The sequence below is a fragment of the Xyrauchen texanus genome, chromosome 36, assembly GCF_025860055.1.
Source record: "Xyrauchen texanus isolate HMW12.3.18 chromosome 36, RBS_HiC_50CHRs, whole genome shotgun sequence".
Lineage (NCBI taxonomy): Eukaryota > Metazoa > Chordata > Actinopteri > Cypriniformes > Catostomidae > Xyrauchen > Xyrauchen texanus.
Window position 1 is genome coordinate 22,160,256 of NC_068311.1, and position 15,814 is coordinate 22,176,069.

General features: G+C 37.9%; 1 protein-coding gene across 1 annotated transcript in view; it reads right to left on the reverse strand.

Annotated features, from left to right (window-relative positions):
- The window catches only part of LOC127629656 (alpha-2-macroglobulin-like), a 59,050-nt gene that overhangs the window by 20,592 nt on the left and 22,644 nt on the right, over nucleotides 1-15,814 (reverse strand). The window contains exons 2-15 of the mRNA XM_052106806.1: nucleotides 6,625-6,746; nucleotides 6,014-6,197; nucleotides 5,468-5,624; nucleotides 5,235-5,287; nucleotides 4,076-4,096; nucleotides 3,772-3,940; nucleotides 3,538-3,622; nucleotides 3,287-3,428; nucleotides 2,787-2,892; nucleotides 2,595-2,704; nucleotides 1,331-1,495; nucleotides 982-1,197; nucleotides 288-351; nucleotides 18-163 (exon numbers count right to left, since the gene is read on the reverse strand). Of these exons, the coding sequence (XP_051962766.1) occupies nucleotides 18-163; nucleotides 288-351; nucleotides 982-1,197; nucleotides 1,331-1,495; nucleotides 2,595-2,704; nucleotides 2,787-2,892; nucleotides 3,287-3,428; nucleotides 3,538-3,622; nucleotides 3,772-3,940; nucleotides 4,076-4,096; nucleotides 5,235-5,287; nucleotides 5,468-5,624; nucleotides 6,014-6,197; nucleotides 6,625-6,695 (1,689 nt within the window). The 5' untranslated portion in view covers nucleotides 6,696-6,746. The remainder of the gene's footprint in view (nucleotides 1-17; nucleotides 164-287; nucleotides 352-981; nucleotides 1,198-1,330; nucleotides 1,496-2,594; nucleotides 2,705-2,786; nucleotides 2,893-3,286; nucleotides 3,429-3,537; nucleotides 3,623-3,771; nucleotides 3,941-4,075; nucleotides 4,097-5,234; nucleotides 5,288-5,467; nucleotides 5,625-6,013; nucleotides 6,198-6,624; nucleotides 6,747-15,814) is intronic.

Here is a 15,814-nt window from a genome sequence, read left to right on the forward strand (position 1 = left end):
ATGTGGGATTTTCTGACCTTGTTTGGCAGACATTGCTCAATGGGGAAGTCCATACTGTCTGCTATAGCTTCTCCGCTGGGAAGAACTGTGTACACCACCACCTGAGCGATCGGAGACAGGGCTGCCGTCTGTTTTAAAGAGAGTGTCAGGTTTCCACTGTTTTCTGTAATGAAAGAGAGAAAGAACATTTGTGAGAACAAATGTACAGAGACCACAAAAATACACTTGTACATTGTTTAACAGAAGAGAACAAATTGTGAGTGCTTTGATTTAAATTAGTTTTGTACCTGTTCCGTTCTTCAATATCACAGATAGACGACCGTGTTGAGCTAAGCTGCCCTTGGATAAGACCTTGAAACCACAGGGTGAAAAATTTCTAAATTACTACTATTTATAAATGGCTACAGTTCAAAGCTCTACAGCTTCAATGCATTACTATGTATATTTTCATATATAGTCATTTGTTTTCGTTTTCAATCATCATTTATCATTACTAATTGGAAATATTTCTCATCATTTGTTGTTAAGGTCAAAGTCTGTGGATCCATTCAATCTCTACAGTATTTTGGTGCAAACTTATCTGTCACCCAGTAATATTGCTTATACGTATACTATATTTGGCCCAGTGTTTGTCCCATATGTTTGGCTGGTAAATCACACTGTTTATGCATTGATAAAACTGTACATTTTCCAACTCAGCCTATGTCATGTTAATCATTTACTGTATTGTTGGGCCTATGCAGTTGAGTTCCTGATAATATGAGTACATTTCAATGTTTGGTTTAAAGGACATTTTTTGATCATTTCAGTACGATAAACAATTTTGGTACTGTGTTAGGTCACCACTTGATGTCTGATGTAAAATAAGGGTCCTGAAGCAAAACTAGTTGAGAACCACTGCATTAAAATACAACCAAAACAATTACGGTAACTGCTGTATTAAGATAAAGATAAATATTAAACTATGAATATTAAACATACCATGTAGAAGAAATCCAAGGTTGTCTGACCCGGTTTTAGTGCATTGCCTTGAATGATGTATCTAGCCAGCACAGGCGCATCAGTCTCACAGCTGAACTTGCCCGGAGCCTTCGCCAATGTCAGGAAATTGTTGCTTTTGGAGGTAACTGGACTTAGCAAGAGATAGCCCACTTGATAAGATATGACAGACTGGCCTCCACCCTCCTTATGCACTGCCTTAAAAAAAAATTACATATATGTATAACTTTGTTTTAGGTGTACATTGCTGAGCAATTTTCTTACAGATTTCATAGCACACTGAATTCTTTACATAAACAATATCTAAGATCTAAGAAAAAACACTGCCAACCTGTAAAAAGACTGATTCTGACCAATCTGAACTGCTGAAGGAGAACTGGGCAATTCCATTGCTGTCTGTTGTCACTGTCACATTCACACTTTTAGAACCATAATTTGCATAGACATACACTTGCTGATTTGCCATTGGGCTGGACTGATGATCAGTGACCAGAACCTATTTAAAAAGGCAAATTTGAAGAAAGGCAACAAGGATCAGCTAACAAACAAATATGAAACACTTTCTGTACAGAATATGCCTATGCTTTTCCTTTTCTTCTAATCTAATCTTCTAAACTTGTTTTGCTTAGTTTTGCATTTTATTCTTTTTATTTCTATGTATTATATTTTTGGCATTTTATTTACTTATTGTTTAATTTCTGTATACTCTTTTATATTATTCATACGTTGTCCATTTTCTTTATCTTCTTCTATATATATGTATATGAATGTTATGTACATGTGTAATCTGTAAAGCACTTTGTAAACAATGTCCTTTAAAATATTTTATTTATTAACTTACAGTCCCATTCTAAAAGTCATTAATGAAATAGTTTTCCGAAAAATGAACATTCTCTAATCATTTACTCACCCTCATGCCATCAAGATGCGTATGACTTTCTTCTGCTGTACACTAATGAAGATTTTTAGAAGAATATTTCAGCTCTCTGGTTCCAGACAATGCATGTCAACAGGGTACAAATCTCTGAAGCTCAAGAAGCACATAAAGGCAGCATAAAAGTAATCCATATGACTCCAGTGGTTAAATCCATATCTTCAGAAGTGATATGATAGGTGTGGATGAGAAACAAATTTAATTTACTATAAATTATCCTCCCTGCCCAGTAGGTGGCGATATGAACGAAGAATGTGAATCGCCAAACACATCTGATTCTCCCCCACACCTATCATATCACTTCTGAAGACATGGATTTAACCACTGATGTCATATGGATTACTGACACAATGCTTTTATGTGCTGTTTGAGCTTCAAAGTTTTGGATCCTGTGGACTTGCATTGTATTGACCAACAGAGCTGAAATATTCTTCTAAAAATCTTTTTTGTGTTAAGCAGAAGAAAGTAAGTATACACATCTGGGATGGCATGAGGGTGAGTAAATGATGACTGAATTTTCATTTTGAGGTGAACTACCCCTTTGATAAAACAGCTGTACATCAACATAATGAACTGTTTATAAAGGTGGTTGTAAATTCACTGTGTAACTTTTGCTCAGTTCACTCAACAAAATGATGGCCTCAGTTTGAAGTTACTGTACCTTTCCATTAAAGTCAATGCCAGGCCTGTATGTCTCTGGTGTGTCTACAATGGAAACTCTGACAACTTCATTGGTGAATGTAGCCCTGGCAGTTTCATCCAGAATTACCCCTGAAGGACCAAAATACCATGTTCTGTTGTTTATTTTAAAACTATCATTGTGGACATCAGCTGGTTTATTTCATAATCCTACCTGTTCCATACTCCTCCACTTTGGCATTCACTTGAAAAGATCCACTTGAAGTCAAGCCAAATTCTGTCACATTTAACACCTGAGACCCACAGCCAGTCTTGTCAGTCTAAACAAGAGAACACATTTATTTTAACACATTAGCAAGTTTGACTAAAGTACAGAATCAGAAATGTTGTTTACAATGGAATTGCTCAACAATCATAACAAGCGAGTACACACCCACCCACCCAGATGATGAATGCATGTTTAGTGGGACACTTACAGTAAGCTTAATCATCACGCAAATGCGTATACTCTTCTATTAATAAAACTATTACAATAAAATAAACTAATATGAAATTACATATATGTAGCCTTTTCGATCGTATTTGAAAAACAACGTCAATGTCAAATTAACAGAAAGTGTCTGTATTTATTTTAATTGTGCCTTTATATACAAATACATTTAGACAAACATGAAAATAAATTATAATAAATAGTGAGTGTAGGAAGTAACAAACCGTCATGGAATATTTCCTGCATATGCCATTCATTTCAGGCACACCTTTCTCAAGAGTTTCAGGCTGATACCAGTAAAAATCATAGTTTTGTGCACATACTACAGCTTCCACAGATCCCAACACAGGCTTCCCATAAGTGTATCTAAAGACAATGAAAAAGCAGGTCATTTATCAGGCTGATTATATCACTGAGACAGTTTCTTGCCTCGTTTATCTGCAAACCCCTGTACACTAATTGTAAAAATGCTTACTTTGCACAAATTTTCAGAGTGACCTCTTTATCCAGGACAGTTATAACGGGTGGAAGATGGATGTTTACTTCATACTTTGGCAGAACTAAAAGAGATATGAAAAATAAAACCTAGAAAATCTTGATTCGAATATTCAAAACAAATCTGGAAAAATCGTACACCTTGTAAGCTGATTTGTATTGGACTGACAAATGATTAAAAATGCAAAGTTCAAAATTGATTGTTAGTCCTGACCATATTCTTTCATTTCAAAGCTCTGTGATGTTTGTTGGTTCTTCTCATCCCAAGCAGTGATGGTGTAGTAACCCTGAGTGGCTCCTGGGGTCATGGGGTGGGAGAGGTCCAGAATTCCACTGTTTGTGGACTGGTTCAACCACTGACCAATGCGATTGAAGTTAGGGTCCTATTAACAGCAGTGGCACATAATAATGAAAAAAAAAAAACTACAGTGGAATCAACTTCAATAACAAATACACAGTATATTAACTAAACCACTAAACAAAGAGCTCATAGCTGCTTGAATTATTTTATACTGTACCTGAAGCTCTACTGTTTGGAACTGCAAGAGAAAAAGAGAAGAAAACTCTTTCAGTTAAGCCAAAAGAACAATGGTGTATTTTGTTTGCACTCTATTTACAATAAATATTCTCAGTGCTTGTAACATGAATTTGTTTAACTGCAAAGGCTGTTTATTTGAATGCTCTGGATAAAAAAATACTCCGATTTTAAAACTAATTCCAATCACAGTTCACCATTACTTACAAAAGTGACTTACTTGAAAAATGCATTCAATCTGTACATCGTTTCAGTTCATGTTTTTTTTTTTTTACAAGGGGGTTCAATCATCTCAGGGAACATTCATGTCCCAGGGGTTGATTTTTTCTTTTTGGTACACAAAGGTCTTATAAAAACTCAATTTTAAACTTTTTATCATGCCTTAATCATTGTTCCCTATCTGTCACTCACTCGACATTGAGTCGATGTATAGACACAAGGGGGTCACTCTTGGGATCCCAAGACCAATAAATATAAAAGGCCAATGGGAATTGGCCAGTGGTATTTGCATGCCACTCCCCTGAACATACAGGTATAAAGGAGGGGCGTGAAGGTGTCTCTGGCTCCCAAGGTTGACCCCTAGAGTCACTACATCGACACAACTTCTCATTCCCTCTTTTAGGGAATGGAGGTTATGGAAGTAACAGGATGATTTTTGGTACTTTTCAATGCCTATTATGTATAGGTTTTAATGTTAGCCTTGTCCCAGACTTTCAATATTAAACTATGACATTTAACTAAACATTTTCACCACACCAAACAATTTTGCCTCTAATATTTTTTTTCAAATGTTAGTGTACTTTTTAACCAAGTCGAAATGTGTTAGCTTGCTTGAGATAAAATATGTTTGGAAAAAAATGTAACTTTAAAAAAAAAATGTCATTTTCAACCCCATCATTTCCCCTATGGTATTCTATTAAACAACAGCGAATTTGAAATGAGGTGAAAATGACATTGTGATTGGAATTTTCATGACATTCAGGAAAAAAGTTCTGAAATATATTTGAGATGAATGTACAAACAATGTTAGAAATTGTTAGTAGCCAAATAAAATATACAGAGAATGAATTTTTTTTTAACAATATATAATGTATATTTGTTTAGTTTTTTCATTTCTTAATTTAAAAAATACATTCATTTACCACTTGATTGTGAGGCAAGAAACTGGAATCCAAAGACACAATGCGAAATTTAACTGTGAAAAACAAAATGCGAGAGAGAATATTAGCATACGGTTAGTTGAGTGTATCACTTAAGAGTATGTATGGTAATATTAATAAATGCTTAAGCTCAGGCTCAGATTGTGTAAATACTGTATGAATGCATATTGACAAATGAAGCTCTCGAACAGTAACTTGGAAAAACAAAGCATTACTTGTTTGTCCTGGCTTGTAGATAGGCTTGTCGGTTTGGATGATAATTAGTTGTGTTGGAGGTTTGATGAGGATCAGAGTTGTTTTAAGTATGGATGTTGTTTCCCCTCGGATTGCAACTTCAACTTTTGCAACAGAATCTGTAGTCACTACAGGAACCTTGAAGATCAAAAGCAAATCAACTCAAGCTAACCCATTAGTGTATAAGTGGACTATAGGTGTGGAAATGTGTAGTACTTCATAAATGTTGAGGTGTCTCGGAAGAGCACTGAACAATTAAATAGTGAAAAGACACATTTGGGAACTGATAGTAAAATTGTTTTAATAATTATCTAAATAAATGTATTATTAATTTAGCAAATAATTGTATTTATATTTATTGAGTTCCGTGGAGTGCAGCTGACATGGCGTATTGGTCGGAGAATGACCATATATTACATCACATATATACTTACATCACACAGTATTATCAGTTACCCAAATATTTCTAAGTAGAATCAAATTACATTTTACTTAAGAGTCTATTGAGCTTTATTTAGGATACTGACCTTAAATGGGATACACTTGTAGAAATCATTTGTTATGGACTGCTGTTGTAAAATGGTCACGTTCCCATTGTTGGAAATCAAAGTTACCACTAAAGTAAGTGGCACTTTGGGGTCATGGATCTGTGCACACAGAGTCTCCGTACTGCCGCCCACAGCCTGGGAAGTGACTGTCACCAGGTATATGCTGAAAAAGACAAAGCACTAAGTAAACATCTGGATATATTCCTGTATAATGCTGTTTCATCCCAGGATTGTTTTGGGTGCTCAGTGATCAATTTCTTGTGTGTGCTGTATTGAGGAAGGGGGATTGGCTCATGTGTTAAAAGCAACACATAATTTAAGCACTAACAACTAATGTATAAATAACTAAATATATACAGTAAATAACTAAAACAATCTATACATAAATAAACAAATATCTTGATTAGTTTTTAATTAATCCATTGGTTCTTTGCGCAATAAACAAGCATATTTAAATAATGTAATCAACATATTTTTTATGGAATAATTTGATATAACTTACATTTTTATATAAGTTAAATATATCAAATATAGTTAATCATCTACAGTTATCTGCTATTTTTGAAGAGAATAATGATAATGATTCTTACGGGTCAGTCGTTCCACTGGTCAAACCACTTTGCAACACCAGCAGCATAAACATCTCCCAAAGCACTCGCATCCTGAGCGGTTAAGTCTGGCACTCACTCACACAGATAACTTGCCAACTGATCTGGTGACAGAAGAGTGCAGTTTTATATTAAGTGCCTCCACCCTGTCCCACCCACAAAGGGAAGAAAAGTTGAGCAACTGGTGTAAGGACATGGATAAATTGGTTAACGTTTACACATTACTTCCTTGTATGACATGTAAAAAGGCAGTGGAAAGTGACTCATGAGACTCAAGCCACTGAAATAATAACAAATTATATGAATATAAGTGTTCTGTATAAACAACTTTCCCCTTTAAAATGTTAAGGCAGCACGAACAATTACCATTTTAAGATTAAACAACAAGATTTGTTTTACAGTGCATGCTTTATCTGAGACTTGTATATCTTTTCCATTGTAAAACAATAGGGACCATTAAAAATGACCATTCAAATTAGAACTTGAGAGGTCAAGTTGTTAGGATGTACATTAAGTGGGCAATGAATGAGAAGCAGTGTGGTTCAAATATAAAGAAAAGTGAAGAACTACAAGACTAAATAGCCTATTCGGTAACACTTTACAATAAAGCTTCATAGCTAAATAAGCATTAGTCAAAGCAATAGCTAAAATGAACTGACAATGAACAATAGTTTCAGAGCAATTATTTATCTTGGTTAATGTTAATTTTACTTATACAAATACTTTCTTTTTTTTACATTAAAAGTTGTGGGGTATAATAGGGCTAAAGGCCCATTAAGGTAATGCACATTTGATTTATTTTTAGTAATTAAAATTTTTATAGATTTTTCAAAGCAACCAAACCAAACAAAACATATATACAATAAATCAACATTAACTCCCTCTACTACCCCTGCCCAATCAAGAACCCCACCTGACCCCAAATGAACATCCCAGTGGTCTTACGTAAGTACAAAAATATACGGAGAATAAAATAATAATAAAATGCAGAGCAGGTGGTTCAACTGTAAATACCTAAAAAACTGAGATCTGGGAATTCCAAAATGTTGAGCAAAATTACCAAAGGATCTCAACACTCCACTCTCATATAGGTCACCGAGTGTAATTAACTCCTCACAATCCCCTCTGACCAGGAGAAGGGGGACTTATCAATACATAATTTTGGGTTAAGCCATATGCTTGAGGCAGCATTCAGATAAATGTCTGAATTAAACACTCTGGACACTTAAAATAACAGGGTTCAACTTAGCTTCTCCGGTTAGTTTGATAGAAATGATTTGCAATGGTGAAATAGGAGCAAGGACTTCTTGTTCAATACGAAACCAGGAGGGGCTCTATCAGGTGGAAGCGACCAATGAGCCAAACGCCTGAGACCGATCGCATAATAATAAAACAAAATCTTGGGTAGGCCTAGACCACCTTTGTCAATGGGTCTATGTAATTTGTTGAAATGTAGTCTGGGACGTTTACCATTCCAAATGAAGGACTTTGCTATGCTATCTATGTCACGATTCCCTGTTGTCTGCCCTGTGTTTCGTGTCACCGTCACAAACTACACTTCCCATGTTTCCCGGTCCTCATCATTTTGTCATTGTTCGCACCTGATTGTCGTTTGTTTTCATCATGTGTCTGTGTATTTAAACCCTGCTGTTTCTCCATTCCCTTGTCGTTCGTTGTTTCAACTGTTTTGATGTTTCAGATGTTCTGATGTTTGCTCCGTTGCCTGTCTTGCCGTTTTTCATCCTGTTGTGTTCATCCAGTTCTGTGTACCTTCGATGTTTTCCTGTTTTAGTTTCAGTCTCCCACTGTGGATGTTTAATTTGTTCCTGTTTGTTTTATGTTCACTCTAATTAATAATAAAGAACCCGCAGTTAGATCCCCACTCCTCGTCTGCCCTCGTCTGCATTCCTAACAATCTAATTGCTTGAAATTAGAGAGAGGGACGTCTATAGGGAGAGATTTTAGCACAGTTAAATTTTCATAACATCAACCTTCCCAATCATAGATAAATGTAATGAAGCCCATCTGCCCACATCAGTCAAAAACCTTTTTATTAAGGGATCAAAATTAACTCTAACTAAATCAGACAAATTTGCTGGGAATAAAATTCCCAAATACTTAATGCCCTGTTTGGGCCACTGGAAGGCACCCGGCTGGAAGGTCGTTACTGGACAATATGCTGTCAGAGCCAAAGCTTCGGATTTAGACCAACTGACTTTGTAGCCTCTAGCAGGGTCAGAGACAAATAATAAAATGTCATCTGTGTAAAGCTTATGCGCTACACCTCCCGCAATTACCTCTGGAAAATCATCCTCCTTTCTTATCATGGCTGCTAATGGTTCCAGGGTAAGACAGAACAATAATGGGGAAAGAGGGCAACCCTGCCGGGTGCCCCTATCCAGAGTAAAATAATCTGAAATTAGGAAAAGATAAAGATTCTCATTTTATAAGATTAAGGCCAAGGTAAAGATTTCACCACCAGCAGATTTCACTGAGGGAATGGTAGAAAACGATTCTCTCTGCTTTATATATCTAGCCAAAAGTTTTCCTTCTTTGTCCCCGACTCAAAATATGACTGTCTTACCCTGAATAGCCAAAACTCCACTTTCCATGACAAAATAGTATTATATCTGTATTTCATTCAGGTCAATTCTCTGAGGCCATCAGATGATATTTGGCTCTTCAGCTCTGCCTCTGCAATTTTAATATTTCCTTCCAGATTCACGAGTTCATGTGCTTTGTATTTTTTGATGAATGAGGCATACTGTATGGTCTGACCCCTAAGAACTGCCTTAAGTGCCTCCCAAGCCACACCCACAGGAGATACTGAGGACCAGTTGGTCTCCATATAAACATTGATTTCAGTCTTTAATATTTGTTGGAAATCAGTATTTTGCAAAAGGGATACATTAAGGCGCCAACTATATGATTTATTTTTCTCTGTATGTGGCAACACCTTTAAACTCACCAGAGACTAAAATGTTTCCAATTGAGCAATCAACAACAGATGAAATTAGGAACTTTATCTGTTCTAGAATAAATCTTATGGACTAATGAAAAAAATGTATAGTCCCTACCAGAGGAGTTCAAAAGTCTCCAAATATCTGTAAGACCAAAGATTCACATCCTGTGAACTGCCAATGTTGCTCTAGGGGGCTTACACACTTTAGATTCACTATGTGAAGGATTGAATCCATCAAAAGATGATTCCTCCCAATATTATATCATGCGGGGTGCCAGCAGTTTGCAACATCCCTTCAAGATCAATAAAAAAGACCTGATCATCAGTGTTAAGTGAGTAAATATTTGCCAAAATCAGCCTTTGCCCCTGAATTTCAGCTAAAACAATAAAGACTCTTCCTAATTTATCTTTAATCTGTTTGAGAAATTTGAATTGTAGATGTTTATTTATAAGCATAATGACCCCCCTACTCTTACTTGAGCCTGCACTAAAAAAACATGTCCAACCCATATCTTCCCAAATTGTTCAGCTTCCTGCAGGGAAAGATATGTTTCTTGAAGAAACACTATATCATATTTCTTACGTTTAAGAAAATAAATAACCTTCCTTCTTTATATGGGGGAGCCCCAACCATTCACATTCCACGTGGAGAGAGATAACCTACTCATATTAACATTTGACATTTTGAAATAATAGAAAAATTATTGTGTGTCCAAAAAAAAATATAAAGACCGATTTTAGCAACGAATGTAACAATCAAACCATCTGAACTTCCCCCCGAACAAAACAAACAGAAAAAAAGAAAAACGTTCACATCAACCCCGCGCACGACAGCACCAACCGCAGTCGATCCCTCTAAACTCAAAAGGTCCATGTATGGCGACAAATTTGCCATCGGATTGCACAAGTCCAGTGCTTTTGCACAAATTGTGTGAGGCAAAATTACATAACTGAAAATACTTTGTAAAACAAACCCCAGCCAATAGGCAGAATAAACACAAAGAATGTGTAGATTCATTCACAGAACTGCCACGAAGGTGTGTTCCTCCACAAAACAAATTCCAGCTGATATAAAGCCATTCAGTTTCCTCGGACAGACAAATTAATGTTCATTGAGCCAGTGCTGCAGATGACGTAATAATTCCAATATCCTGCAAAAATACTCCACAAAACAAACTCCAGCCAACAGGAGGCATGAGGAATTAATAGATTCCTCCCCAACTGACCAAAAGCAGTTTTATTCCACAAAACAAACTCCAGCCGCTAGGTGGAACCAGCACAAAAAGAAACAAAACATGCATCCTGGTTTCTACGATAGTCAAGAGTCAAATTCACTTGGAGGCCAGATAAAAATATACACCATGACTTACTCAGTCTGTCAACTTTATAAAAGAAATCCTTCGTGTAGGCATGGAGATATTTTGAGGTCACCCATAATATCCATTCTCAATCTAGCCGAAAACTTCAGTGTAAAAGCGATCCTCCGTCAAGGCAAAAGTCCCTTGGAGTGTCATTCCACAAAACAAACTCCAGCCGCCAGGCGGAACCAACACAAAAAGAAACAAAAATGGTGGCCATCTTCATCCGACAATCGAGTGTATGTTCAGCAAGTCGATCCACTCACATGGGAAACACCCAAAGGTTTCTCACCCATTGTTTTTATGAACGACAGTGCCTGTTCTAAGTCTGGCCAGACACATCAGTGCAAAAGTGATCTTCCATTGATGTAAGAGTTTCTTACATTCCTTGAACCAATCTCGTTTCTCTCTTGTTGAATTCGCTAAGTCTGGGAACAAGAAAATATTGTGATTCTTCCAAGAAAGCTTTCCTTTGCTCCTCACCTGGCGCAACGTGACATCTTTATCAGATGATCTAAAAAATTTGGCCAGAATTGATCTCCCTCAGCAGATCTGTGAGCTCGCTCAATATACAGCTTATTGCATGTTATGTCAAGCAGATTTGGGAAAAGCACGTCTAGGAATTTCACCATATCTCTGCACTCCTCATGCTCAGGAATTCCAACAATTTGGATGTTATTCCAGCAATTTCTATTTTCCAAATCTTTTTCCAAAATGCCTTCCACGTCCATTTTGGTCATGGGTGGATTAACAGATAATTCCCTCTCCGATGACTCCAGATAATCGACTCGTTTCTCAACATCTTCCACTCCTGTAACCAACTCAGAGAATTTAGTTTCCATCGCCATAATCAATCGATGTATTACAGAGAGATCCTCCAAGGCTGCAACAACCTTCGTCAGCATCACAAACATGTTGGACAGTTTACCCTGAATTTCTCCGGCCACGCCATCCAAATCGAGTCCCGGGTCCACAGGCCTGTCAGAGCTATCATCTTGAACACGTACTGTAAGTGTCTTTTAATGTCTCCAGAGCCTGCAGATTTTGATTTCTTTGCCATGTTTAGTTCAAAGAGCAAATGTGTCACTGGGTGTATCGAATTTCACCGGATTATGATATGAAAATAATAAAAAAAAGTTAGCAAAGTGCACAGAGCTGTAGCTCACACGTCTGCTTCTTGCATGGCATCATGTGACCTCATTACTATTTCTTTTTACTTAAATTTAAAATTAAATTTACTATCACCAAAGCCTGCAGGCACAGCTTGCCCCACCCCACCCTCTGAGAGAGCTCTTTGGCCACTGCCACAACACAAGGGCACAAATCGTCCTTCTGCTGTCAAACAACAAACAACTAATAACAGCTCTCAGTGATATGTATCGGGTCCCTGCTATGGTAGCAGTCACATTAAAAAATGTCCACAGAGAAAAGAGTTAACCCCATGTGCCTGTAGCTTTTTCTATATCTGCTCGACTAAGTGATAGAAAGACTAAGGTATTCTCAAGATGTATGGCAAACCTATCTAAACTGTTGCTTATTATGCGTCAATCCAAGCCAAAAACAGATATGTGAAGTTTGCACATTTAAACATCTGCTCACTTAAGAACAAATAATTTTTAGTCAATGACCTCATCACCACAAACAACCTGGATTTGATGTTTCTAAATGAAATTTGGTTAGATAACAAAAAAAGCTGCATTGTAACAGTCCTCAATGAATCAGCCGCTCCAAACTTTACTTTTATGAGTGCGTGTAGAGCTTTCAGGAAAAGTGGAGGATTAGCTGTGATATCCATAAACGCAAGCAAGCGTCACTTGGTGATTACTTGACCTTTGAATAATTAAGTATTGTACTAAAAGATGCTTCACGCATTCTATTTATAATTATTTATAGCCCTCCAAAATACTCTCCAGGCTTTTTTGATACAGAAATGCTATCAGCAACTTCCTCTGCGTTTGACTGTTATTGCTGGGGATTTCAACATTCGTATAAATAATCCTGAACACAACACTGCAAACAAACTCAAAACAGTTTTAAACTTTTGATCTGACTCAGCATGTAGATGGACCCACACACAATCGTGGACACACTCTGGATCTGCTCATTAGTAAGGGTCTAAACATTTCATCCACGCAGCACCATTTCTGTATTTTCTTTGAAATATTGATTTCTCCTGCGCTGAAGTTAGATCTGTCTCTTTCAAAAAAGGTACATAAATGAGAATACTAGTGTGCAATTAATGAAGGCTGTATCTATGACACCAAGTGTATCTGCATACTGTGTTGATGTTCTCGTTAACTTTGACTCAAAAGTTAAAAATGCTATTGATGGCATTGCTTCTGTAAAGGTCAGGAAGGTTATTGGAAGGCGTAAAGCACCATGGAGAAACACAACAGCAGTACAAAACATGAAAAGAAAATACTGGAAAAAAGATCCCATATATAACATCTATAAAGACAGCATTCATGCTTTCAATATGGAAATAGGCACAGCTAGGCAGACTTTCTTCTCAAATATTATAAACAGCAATTTAAAAAAAACAAACACACACACTCTTTTTGCTACTGTAGAAATCTTTTTTCATGAAGAAGATCAATGATATTAGAATGGCAATCAGCTTGTCCTCATGCTGCGCTGTGGTCAGACAGCACCCACCACAAAAATCCTGGAAGAAATAGTACAGCATTATAAAACATCAACCTGCTGTTTTGACACACTCCCAACTTAATTTTTCAAAAATGTGTTTAACTGTTTAGAAAAAGATCTTTTGGAAATAGTCAATACCTCACTCCTTTCAGGCACAGTTCCCTGAAAACTGCAGTTGTCAAGCCCCTTCTAAAAAAAAGATATACTCTAAAAAAACTCTATACTAAAAAACAACAGACCAATCTCAAATCTTCCTTTCATAGGCAAGATAATTGAAAAGGTTGTTTTCAATCAGCTGAAAAAATTCTTAAACTCGAACGGCTACTTGGACAATTTCCAGTCTGGTTTCCAAACGCATCACAGCACAGAAACGGCGCTCATAAATATACTTAATGATATTCGGCTAAATAATGATTCAGGAAAAATATCAGTGTTGGTATGTGGCAGGGCAGAGGGCAGGGCCGGGTCGTGATCCTATAAACCCGGTCCCGTATTAGGCTAATTATGCCTCCGTAACGATCTCTCTCTCCCGCACGATCCCCTGCAGTCGACCTTTAACTCTCACGGAAGCATAATTAGCCTAATACGGGACCAGGTGTGTAGGATCACGACCCGGCCCCGCCCTCCGCCCTGCCACATGGTATTACTAGCTGAATACCATGTGGCTATCTAGCTGAATTTGACACTGTTGACCTAGACAGACTGAAAAACTTGGTAGGGCTCTCTCATACGGTTCTCAGCTGGTTCATATCTTATCTAGATAGTCACGTACCAGCACGTACTACACCACCCAGCCTCTGGCTGTCTGACATCCTTCGTGAACATCGGACTGATCTCAGGGCAGCTGAGAGGAGATGGCGGAAATCTAAAGATCCAGCCGATCTAGGTAAATATCAGCTTCTGCTTGAAACTTTTTCAGATAACGTTAAAGCTTCAAAAACTTCATATTACCAGACCAAGATCAACAGCACCACAGACACTCGTAGCTTGTTTAGAACATTCAACACATTTATCTGCCTTCCCTCTCCACCACCTGACACATCACTGACAGCAGATACCTTCGCCACATTTTTTACTAATAAGGTTACAGCCATCAGCAATACATTCACTGCACCACACCCTGTCAAACACCCACCTCCTGTATGCAACTCTTCTTTCTCTATGTTCTCTCCTTTAACTGACACTGAGGTCTCTAAACTCCTCCTCTTCAACCACCCCACAACCTGTTCCCTTGACCCCATTCCATCACACCTTTTCCAGGCCATCTCTCCGTCCATCCTACACACTTACACACATAATTAACACATCCCTTCTTGCAGGCACTTTTCCCACTACATTTAAGCAGGCTCGAGTAACCCCACTGCTGAAAAAACCTGCACTTAACCCCACACAGATAGAACACTACAGACCAGTCTCTCTCATCCCATTCATGGCAAAAACACTTGAAAGGGCAGTTTTCAATCAGATCTCTGCCTATCTCTCACAGAACAAGCTGCTGGATGACAATCAGTCAGGCTTCAAAAGTGGACACTCCACTGAGACTGCCCTGCTGTCTGTCACTGAGTCGCTGAGACAGGCGAAAGCTGAATCCAGATCATCCGTTTAGATTCTGCTGGACCTTCCTGCTGCCTTTGACACAGTCAACCATCAGATCCTACTCTCCACCCTCTCTAAACTGGGCATCACTGGAACTGTGCTTGGCTGGTTCAACTCCTATCTCTCAGAAAGGTCCTTTGAGGTAGCCTGGAGAGGGGAGGTATCCAAGCCACATCAGTTACTTACTGGGGTACCTCAGGGATCAGTGCTTGGGCCACTTCTCTTCTCCATATACACAACATCACTTTGACCCATCATTCAGTCACATGGTTTCTCTTACCACTGCTACGCTAATGACACGCAACTCTACTTGTCTTTCCAGCCCAACGACACCACAGTGACCACTCGAATCGCTGCCTGTCTGGCAGACATCTCAGCCTGGATGAAGGAACACCACCTGCAACTCATCCCAGCCAAGACCGAACTCCTTGTCTTTCCAGCCAACTCTGCTGTTGAACATAACATCACCGTGCAGCTGGGTCCAACTACAGTTCCGCCTTCCAAAACGGTCAGAAATCTAGGGGTAACCATTGATGATGAGATAAATTTCACAGACTACATCTCAAAGACTGCAAGATCATGTAGATTTATCAGGAATATCAGGAAGATA